The sequence below is a fragment of the Citrus sinensis genome, chromosome 7 (genome assembly GCF_022201045.2).
Source record: "Citrus sinensis cultivar Valencia sweet orange chromosome 7, DVS_A1.0, whole genome shotgun sequence".
NCBI lineage: Eukaryota > Viridiplantae > Streptophyta > Magnoliopsida > Sapindales > Rutaceae > Citrus > Citrus sinensis.
The window spans coordinates 6,595,809-6,606,123 of NC_068562.1; the positions used below are offsets into that span (position 1 = coordinate 6,595,809).

General features: G+C 31.3%; 1 protein-coding gene across 2 annotated transcripts; it reads right to left on the minus strand.

Annotated features, from left to right (window-relative positions):
• Window positions 1-5,668: 5,668 nt before the first annotated feature.
• Window positions 5,669-8,583, minus strand: LOC102615071 (putative F-box protein At1g49610). 2 transcript variants are annotated; one of them, XM_052444376.1, is made up of 4 exons: window positions 8,148-8,583; window positions 6,551-7,851; window positions 6,251-6,445; window positions 5,669-6,072 (listed from the first exon to the last, which is right to left on the minus strand). In XM_052444376.1, the coding sequence occupies exons 2-4, from the start codon at window positions 7,790-7,792 to the stop codon at window positions 5,842-5,844; spliced, it is 1,668 nt and encodes a 555-aa protein (XP_052300336.1). In that variant the 5' UTR covers window positions 7,793-7,851; window positions 8,148-8,583; the 3' UTR covers window positions 5,669-5,841. The 2 variants fall into 2 exon arrangements, with proteins under 2 accessions (XP_052300336.1, XP_052300335.1); XM_052444375.1 differs by having other exon boundaries at window positions 6,551-7,817; window positions 8,148-8,580.
• Between the last annotated feature and the right edge of the window lie 1,732 nt (window positions 8,584-10,315).

A 10,315-nucleotide genomic window follows, 5' to 3' on the forward strand; every position in this document is an offset into this window, starting at 1 on the left:
AGAAAAGTATATATAGAATTGCTATCTAATTGACTCTTGCTACACCGATCGTTCCTCGCATATTAGCCATAATTTTGAAATATTTAGGATAAATTTTAGATTATTCCACTCATGAATTAACTATCTTCAAATTATTTCTTTATTTTTTAAATAATTAGTACTATTTATCTTTATAATTTTTTTATCTTTTTATTATTTTTTTTATCTTTTTATTTTCTTCAAATTAGTACTATTTATCTTTATAATTTTTTATGACTATTTTTCCAAGAAAAACATCATAAACTACAATAAAATTGATTAACATATACTAATTTAGAATATTAAAGGATGATATTCAATTGAACATGATTTATTTTATGATAATAAATTATCCTATTTATATTCTTTGAGATACTTATTGTTGGTTTAACTTTTATAATTTGTAAGAGTACAAATGTAAAAATACAAGTTTTCAAAATTTTTAAATTTAAAAAAATTTAATACTTATTTTTAGAAATAAAAAAAACATTTATATTCATACATTCAATTTTGTTTTTTAAATTCAGACTAAGGGTCAGTTTGGGATTGCGGAGGCTGATGAAATAAGCCGCTTGTACTGTGCAGATAAAATAAGTCGCTTATTAAAAAAGTAACTTGGAGTTTGGTAAACTGTGCAGTTGTAGTTGCTGTGAGTTTGAAAAGTATAGTGTATGTGTTTGGTAAATTTTATTACGAAAGTGTTGTTTTATTATATAATAACCAAAATAGACATAAGTTTTAATTACTTTTTATTTTTAGAGTATGTTTAATAAAATTGTTTAGACATATCTTTTTTCTTAAATATGTAAAATTACATTAAATAATCAATTAAAAAAAATCTAAAGTACTTTATAATCTGTTACTTAAAATATAATAAAGTTAAATGTATGATTTATATATTAGAGTTTATGGATAAATAAGATATAATTATCTTTTTATTAAAATATAGGGTTATAATAGGAATTTTAAAAAGATATGGTAGCTTATTAAATAAGCTGCTTATCAAAGTAACCCCCTAGCTGTTTTTAAAAGCTGCTGATAAAATGGAGAAAATTATGAAATAAGTTGCTTTTACAAAATTTACTAAACACTATTTTTATTGAAAATTATGAAATAAGCAGCTTATTAAATTTCAACCATAATCCCAAACGGATCCTAATTTAAATTTAGAAAAATAATTGCTAATCCCCAAACAAAAATTCGAGTCAGTAACCTCTCAACAATTGACTGCAAGCTTCATAAAATTCCAGTCTCTGCCCATTGAGTGAAGCATATATTGTTAGTATAGCCGATGTTGTAGAATTGATGTTAATGTCACATGTTTCAGCCTTAGCAATTAATGTTGAAGGTGTTTGCTGTTGAATGAAATTGAATGAAAATTTACAAATATGAGATAGCTTCAATTTTTTTTTTTAATATAGCTTCAATTTTTTTTTTCAATTCAGTTAGCTTGTTGCCTTGTTAAAGTTCTGGCCACTGAGAAAGTTATACAAATGAGATTGAAAAAAGGGGATCTCAAATCATATAATCATCAAATTAAAGGAATGAAAATGACTAACAATATAATTCAAAAAGGTATATATAGATTTGCCATCCAATTGACGCTTGCTATATCATCGTTCCTCGCATATTAGCCATAATTTTGAAATATTTAGGATAAATATCAAATTATTCCACTCATGAATTAACTATCTTCAAATTATCCCCTTATTTTTAAAAACCTAAATTTACTCCTCAAATCTTATTATTTCTCCATTAATTTTAATTGTTAAAAGGGTAAATTAGTATCTGTAAAATTTGAAACATTCAGTAATCGAAAGAAATCAAGCCTTTCTATATCTTCACTCTTTTATATTTATTATTAGATAAAATGACTAATGCCCCTGGCTTGTATTTTGGAGAACAAAGATACTTTAACATAAATTAAATTAATTTTAATTTAATTTCAAAAAATTAAAATTCTCAAAATTCATTTGTTAATGTTCATTCATCTTCATCTAGTAAAACTCACTTGCTTACTATTCATTCGTTCATTCATTCTCATCTAATAAAACTTACTCTCTTCTGTAAATAAATGCAGTACAATTGAAACATTCTCTCTCCCAAAATTTTTGTTGATAGATAATTTTAAATAAACTATTAGTAAATAAAAACTAAAGTAAAACTAAAATCCAATTAAAATCTGAGCAAGTTTTGCAATAACTCAATTAGTTTTGAAGTCAAAATTCCATATTTGAAAATACTCAGAATAGTTATCGATTATAGTTGCATATCATGGTCAAGAAAATTCTAAGAACTCAAAGGCCATGCATCCATGGCAGCGCGGCCATGGATACCAAACCCATGGCTGCTTGAAATCGTTTATTAACAAAAAAAAATTGTTAAAAAAGAGATATTTTTGTACTTTAACAGGTCAACGACAGTGAATCGTTATAGTTAACTATTTTTAGGGTAATTTGAAATTTTCAAAAGTAGAGAGATAATACAAAGATAATCAATTCACAGGTGGAGTAATCTGAAACTCACCCAATCATGTATATTGAATAGATGTATGGTTGAAATTTATATAACTTTTTGCATTTTATTTCTTCTGTTTTAAATATATATATATATATATATATGAGAAATTTAATTATAACCTAGATTGCTTACATGATTAGCGCATAACTATTTGCAAACTACCTACGTTATGCCCAAAATTTTGCAATATTAATTTTGATGAGTGATTAAGACAGAAAATTGTCTGCAATAGGTATATATCAAATAGAAATAGACTACTCCATTGAAAATAGCTTTTGAATTATCTTGAAATTGAAAGGCCATTCATAGATTTAGTGCTCTTTTGCTTTCGTTGTATTCAGAATTTGCCTGCTTCTCTCATGAATGATCCACAAGATTAAGAAACACTCCTGAAAATGCTTTCCTTAAAGTGATCTTAACTCATTGAATATGGCAATATGAAAAGATGCAATTGAATTTGTAGTTAACAAAAAGCATAGTAGGATTCACTTAATAGCCTAAAATGGTAAGAATTAACAGCCACAGTGATTTATTTCTTCCAAAGCTTATGACAGATATCCTTCCAAATCTTGATTGCAAATCACAATGGCCTAATTAGTCTATTGCAAATCATGAACAGGTCCACTTTAAGAAAAGGGTGTTTGATATTTTGAACCCAATCTTCCAAACAAACAAATAATAATGTCGAGCAAAGGTACCTAGCTGCAATTGTGTTCTTGTACAATGCACAATTATCCATTTTGCTGATTCTGGATTTGTTTGTTTCAATCTCATATTATTCAACATTTTGTGATAGTTCACTATTTTAAGTAAACTTGATTATCACATTGTTTCACTTTCTGTTATTTTTGTAGTTTGTCATGTCGTGTGAATACTATTAGCTAGTTAAAGGCCCTGCCATAGCGAGATGCACGAATTGAAATTCTGGCTCAGCATATGTGCTGTGAAAGCTACACGAGATTACCAACAAGTGCGTACATCAGCTAGCAGGGGCTGTTATATCCTAACTAAGATTTAAGATTTGGGAATGCAGCTGCATTAAATATTTGTTTAGAGAGTTTTGCCGCCTTAGTGGTCCTACCCAACTCGAATATAGATTAGGCGGGCACAATGTAATTTTCGGATACCAAATGATTTAATACACCAAAAAAAAACTACACAAGATTTGTTGGGTTGAGTGCCACAGCCTTGTGAACTAAATTACGGAAACTGGTGTAAAAAATTATTGCTTCTGCTCTTTGTTTAAACAAATTTACCACTGGTAATCGATATGTTGTTGGTATTAATGCGAGTCTTTACTATTATTTAAGTTTTTGGATAAGTCCTCTTGACGCAGCTCAATTGGCAGTAAATATGCTTTGTTTAATGTATCCACGATAACCTTTAATTCAAGTAATAATATAAAGCTCAGTGGCTAGTGTTTAGTGGGCGCTTTTTTTTTTAATTTAATGACTTAATTCCAATCAACTAAGTTATTAAGTTTTTTTTTTCAATTTAATGAAAATTTTTAATCATTAATCATTAAGTTATTAAGCTATTTTTTTTATCTTTTCGTTTAATCTAAAAAATCTGAATGATATCATTAAAAAATATTCTCCAAAATATTCTTATCTAATTAATTAATTTTCATCCTTACCTAAATAAAATTTACTAATTAGTATTATTATTTGTTGTCAGGAGAAAACAAGAAAGCATGTACGTGAGTTGCATGACATAAGCAAGATGCTATGAAGATATGAGAATAAGAAGCATGATGTAAGTAAAATATCACGAAGATATGTGAGCAAGAAAGCATGCATGTGAGAAGCATAATATAAGCAAGCTGTCATAACAATATGAGAGCAAGAAGTGTGACATAAGTAAGATGTTATGATGTAGGAAGTTATTTGAGGTATTTTAAAATTCTAGAATTTTAATATTTTAGGACTTTCTATTTTTATCAGGATCAACTAAGGTATGATATTTAATTAACTTAGGAAACTATCTTTTGTTTCCATTATAATTGTGATTTAGTTCCTCTTTTTAAGTTAACTTAGGGAAGTGAGTTTACTATATTATAAATAGAAAAGTCTTATTATTATTTTCAGCACTTCAAATTCAATTATTCAGTAAAACTCTCTTTTTATAATTTCTTTTGGAATTATCTATCAAAATCTCTCTTGTAGAGTCGTTTGGATTAGAGCATCATCTAATCTCGCATTACGTGTTATTAAAAATCTCATTGATTCATTTGGATTAGAACGAGATCTAATTACGCTTTGATTAGAGCTAGCTCTAATTATGAATAACCCCATGCAAGCTAGCTCACAACAGAAAATTAGAAACTTATTATACAAATTACTCATATAATTAACAAAAAGAAAAATGTACTTATATACAGGACACTACAACAAAATCAGTTTTTATTCCGGATGTCCTAATTAAAATTTGAAACAAAATCTTCTTTCATAAAGTTTTTTTTTTTTTTTTGGTTGGCTTTTAGCAGTTATTTATGTCAAGATCGCTTTAGATCAAAATTTTAACAAAATATGAGCGTTTGAATGAGACACCTTTTACACCATAAGAAATAAGTCTAAATAACATATGCCAGCAACACAAACTAATTTACACCATCATTGTTGTCCCAAATACCTTCCTTTCTACTTACAAAGATGCTAATGCTAAATCTGCAACTTTGCAAGATTCATTTTCATAACAGCATGAACCAAGAAGTTTAGTAAGACTCCAAAACTGTACAACAAACTTGGTGATCACATGCTTCCTTAATTCTTATTAACAAACTCATTAACGAATGTGACTGAACAATAATTTTTTAGCCCTGTGATCACGCCAACAACTTTAAACCTTAGAATATGCATCTCATCATAGTATCTGCACTACCTAACTTTTGAAACTTGCATCAGATAGCCATCATTATATTAAGCCACCAAAAAATTTCACATCATCTAGTTTCTACCACCACCTATCTTTTATAAGAAGTTCATGTAACCATATAGTCACCAAAATAATCTGCACTACCTAATTTTTGAAACTTGTATCATCAAAACACTTTTTCCAAAAAATCGAGAGAACCTCCCATCGGCTAAATGAAAAACTTAATTTGAGTTTCATTCTGCTCTGAAGAACAAAAAGTCCAAAGAAAAACTTTATTTGACCTTTTTGTTATTCAATAAATAAAAATGACAAACAATGTCTTCAACTGACAAACATAAAAGAAGCTGTCCTGGCACCGTATTACCCGACTCCTTATTAATCAATCCAAAATAAAAATACAAGAGCCATAGGGGCTAGCCAGACGCAAGGCTAGAGTTCAACACTCCATGCCAAGCTAGTGTCCAAATCTGCAAGCCAATCTATCTTCTCCCAAATGTCCTCACCGTTAAAAATGTACCTTTTGACGTTGTTTACACCATTAGATGTATACTCAACCACAACTTGCTCTATGCACTGCCGCCAGCATGAGATGGGACGGGATTTGCAGCATTGAGCAATCCCTCCTTCATATACTGCCTGCTTCTTATAAGAAAACTCAAACTGAAACAAAAGGACAAGGCAGTTATAAGCAAAGCAGCGTTTGTTACAAGCACGCAAAACAAAGGCATAAACGTAAAATGGACCAACTTAAGTACCAGCATTACATGTGTATCATAATCACATAATTCTCACAGTATAAACCAAGAACTAATTCAGACCAACGCAAAATATCCAGTACCTTAAAAGAGAACCAGTTCGAGTAAAATGATTTGATTGTAACAGTCCTTAAATGAGGTGAAATCCAGAGCAAACCATCGATAGTGTTTTTAATTGCGACTTGCACACGGGTTCCATTTATTACAAAGTCCAGGTTGTTGTAACCATAGAATGGGGAAGATCGGATTTGCCTCAAGTCTTCTGGAATATCCGCATTCTGCACAAAAGAATTTGAATAATATATAAGAAATAAAAAAGTATGTAAAATGGTAAACAGCTCGATATTTAAATGTATACATATAGCATGCAAGAAGTGACATACCTCACCCTTGTAACTTTCCAAATTCACCGCTTTGGAAACATTATGGAACATTGCAAGGAGTCCAATATACTCAGAATACCAGTCAATGTCGCTGTTATTCTTGTTGAAACTGAGATGAGTTTCCAACAAAGTCATAGCACCTATAGAGAAAGATACCACATCACCTTGATATCTGAAAATACTTAAATTAGGAGCCTCAATCTTGACTTCAATCAACCCTGCACATTCAAAGATCTTCAGCATCTTAAGACTGAGACTTGAAATCTTAATACTCTTCAACTTGTCACAACCAACCAAATTCAAATTCTCGAGGAATGGAAAGTTAGGAATTTGGCTACAAAGCCACTCATCCTTCAGAGAAAGCAGGCGCAGAGTTAAAAATTTAATATTCTTACAGGAGGCTACATTGATCTCACATGGTAAGCTTAATTGAATGCTAACTGTCTTCACATTCAGAGCTTGGATAGAAAGCCATAGAACTTCCAGACAGTTACGAACCTTGAATTCATTGAGTTTGGTAAGACCAGATAGATCTAGAGTATTAAAGCCAAGGCAGTTAACCAGACTTAGATGTTCAATCAAAGGACAGCCATCAACTAGGCTCTCAAGGACTAGATCGGGAGCATAAACGCTTGTGAGACATAATTTTTTCAAAGAAGATAACTTCACACTTCTCAGAGACTGCAGCTTACAACAACTTAAGGCTAACACTTGTATTGATTTTGAGCATAAAACCTCTTGAGGCAAATTGTAGCAGCGCTTGTTATGAGCGTCAACTGAAGGCATTCCTGGTCTAGTATCAACAACACGTGCACTAGTATGAAATGGAAGTGCGAGTTTCAGCTCTTTGACATCACTTTCTAATGCAGAGAAGATACACCGGTCTACAAATGGTCCGAGTTCTTTTACCCGTAATTCATACAAGTCAAGTGTGAACTTGTCTAACCTTATCATCTCCCTGCGGCGGGTGCGCAGAGTTCCCTCTACATAATTTAATGCCCTGCTTAACTTCTCATCTCCAAGTTGAGCTTCAATTTTGTTGTTGCAAGAAACCGAAGGAACTTGATTAAAGAAAGTTTTATCAAATTCCAAAATTGGGAATGTACGCCAGGCATGTTCCCATGCTTGCGACAAAACAGTTGTTTGAACTACTTGTTTAAATGAGAGGAATGACAAAATACAATGCAGTATTGGTTCCGGCAAATTAGATATCCTGTCCATGCTGCTAAGCACCTCCTCCATAATAACAATATCATCACCAGATTCCCTGAATCAGTAGCAACATCTTCCTTCTAAGTATGCTAATTAAATTGAGACAACGGAGTACTAATAATAATAAGAATATTGGCTGGATTCTATCAATTTAATTCAATGTAATAAAGAAAATAAATAATCCTAACAAAAACTATTTTGAATTGAACATGTTTAATTTCTTTTTTGTACGAGAAGAGACACTGAAACTTTCACTTTCACCGGAAAAAGAAAAATCAGCCTAAAACAGAACTGAATTATTTATAAAAGAAAAGAAAGGAAAAGAAAAGAAAAGAAACAGAGACACGTTAACACAGAACCAATATGGATGAGGATGATAAAATACCTATTCATCCGATCGATCAATCGTGACAGTCCAACAGCGACAGCGACGGCAACCGAAACAGCAGAACTGTCAAGAAAGGATTGATCTGCTTTAACTATGTTTTGTATAGGCTTAATTTTGAGGATTCCGAATCCAAAACAGACAAAGTCACAACAGCAAAATTATGTAGCCTCAGTCTGCTCCGTGTATATATATTTTGAAAATTCCAAATCCAAATCGGACACGTCCTTCTGCTTCTCCTAACGCGAATCGGACATGCGGCTAGTCGCTACGCAACAGTAATTAAGCTTTTTGGAGATAAAGAGTGGTTTCGTTTCCATCTATTTTATGTACTTCCATCTGTTAGTTGAAGAACTAGTTTGTTACAAAGTACGCAAATCTAACCCTGACAACTTCGGATGACGCAATCTTTTGTCATCAAATAGGCTTTTGAGTCTTGACTCTTGACACCCCCTTTAAATTTCCGAACTGCTTAAATAATCGAGGTAATTTATGAATAATGATAAATATTTTAAAAATTTTATCCCAAAGAAATTCAAGTAAATATTTAAATATTATTATTCCTTGAAAAAAAATTTAACACTATCTTATTTCATAATTTGTATTATTCTTTAAATTTTAATTAAAGATATGTTTTTATTGATGCGAGATTCTGATTACCCTCTCGACCACGACCAGCATCTCTGCTCAATCAACTCGACCACGATCAGGATCTTTTCTCGTATGACTTCTTCCCCAAAAATTCCTGCGTACACATAAATAAGTTAGAGCACGCCGGTTGTTTTTTCGGCGTAAACCCTCCGACGCTCAAGTCAGAAATGAAGGTTTTGTGTTCCTGGGAACGTTAGCCACTAATCTTATGGCTTATTTTTGGTATCGATTACTCAATGCTCTCTTTATCTCAGTTTCAATGTCAAAAATCCTAACCCTTTTACCTTTGTTGACTACCTTTTTATAAGCTTCTCCTGAATTCAAACCTTCCCTCCATTCACGCCCGTTATCCTCCCACCTCTCGAAAGTGGATGCTCCGTTTCTGTAATCGTGGGTGGTTGCATGACCTTCGTGCCTTGATTCTCGGATTAGAGAGCACGTCTGGCCAACTCTCGTTGACCGGGTCTCCTCGCCTCAACCCTTAGCAGGAATGGCTTTATACTTCTAACAGGAGACCGGCCTCGCGGATGGCGTATTCGTGGACGAGCAGAATATTCCTACTCATGTTCCCCTGCTACCAGACTCTTACAAGATATACCTATTCGTGAAACCCTGCTACTAGAAGTCTGCTAAACCCGACTGGTCTCGTTGAAGTACATCCCCAAACATTCTTGAGAAAAGTACAAAAACTTAAAGTAATGGAGATAAAAATTATATATTAAGAAAAAATAATTTAAGATTTTAATATTTTAATATATTTATAAATAAAAATTTTAGCATATAATTTTGTATTACATAGGTTAATTTTAATATATACATTTTTATTTTATAAATTAAATAAATAAAATTTAGAAGAGATGTTATAAAAATTTTGAGGGTGAGGCTATCATAAGTCTTGACATTTAATTTCGGACAGTTTGACTCAATAAAATATTCAATTAACCCAATTTCTCGTGACTCCCATCAAACAAAGATTTAAATTTATAGTTTTCCTTTAAACTCCCATTTTAATTGCTAAAAATATCCTTTTTATATCTATTTTCTTCGTCAATCTCAATGAACACAAGAGTTTTGCATGATTATATCCTTTCCAAAATAATTGCTTACCCGTGAACTTAAGAAATGATCCTTAAAAGATTATTACTTTGGTAATTAATATAAATTTATTCATTAGACAGTCTTGTCCTGTAGAAAGTTCCTCAATTTTGACTTGGTATTATGCAAATAGACTTTTTGAGTTTCGTGCAAAAATTAATTCAATACCACCCTTTTGCAATCAAAATTTGTTAATTTGGTACAAGTTTTTTAGTAGATTCTTGCACTCCTCCAAAATTATCTTAAAATCTCTCTTTTAATTATACTTACCTTCATTTTAATAATATTCTTTTTTTTTCAATAAATAAACACTCTTTTCATTTTTAATTTTCATTTTTAATATCTAGAGTTGCTGAGAATGATTTAATTTAGTGGCGACGTGGGCCGAATTTAATTTGATCAATTAAAAGGGGGTGGGCAAA

Coding starts and splice junctions, on each gene's coding strand:
- LOC102615071 (XM_052444375.1), bottom strand. Junction 6,446..6,550: donor TGGAAAGTTACAAGGGTGAG/GTATGTCACTTC, acceptor TCTTTTGTGCAG/AATGCGGATATTCCAGAAGA. Junction 6,073..6,250: donor CGAACTGGTTCTCTTTTAAG/GTACTGGATATT, acceptor CTTTTGTTTCAG/TTTGAGTTTTCTTATAAGAA.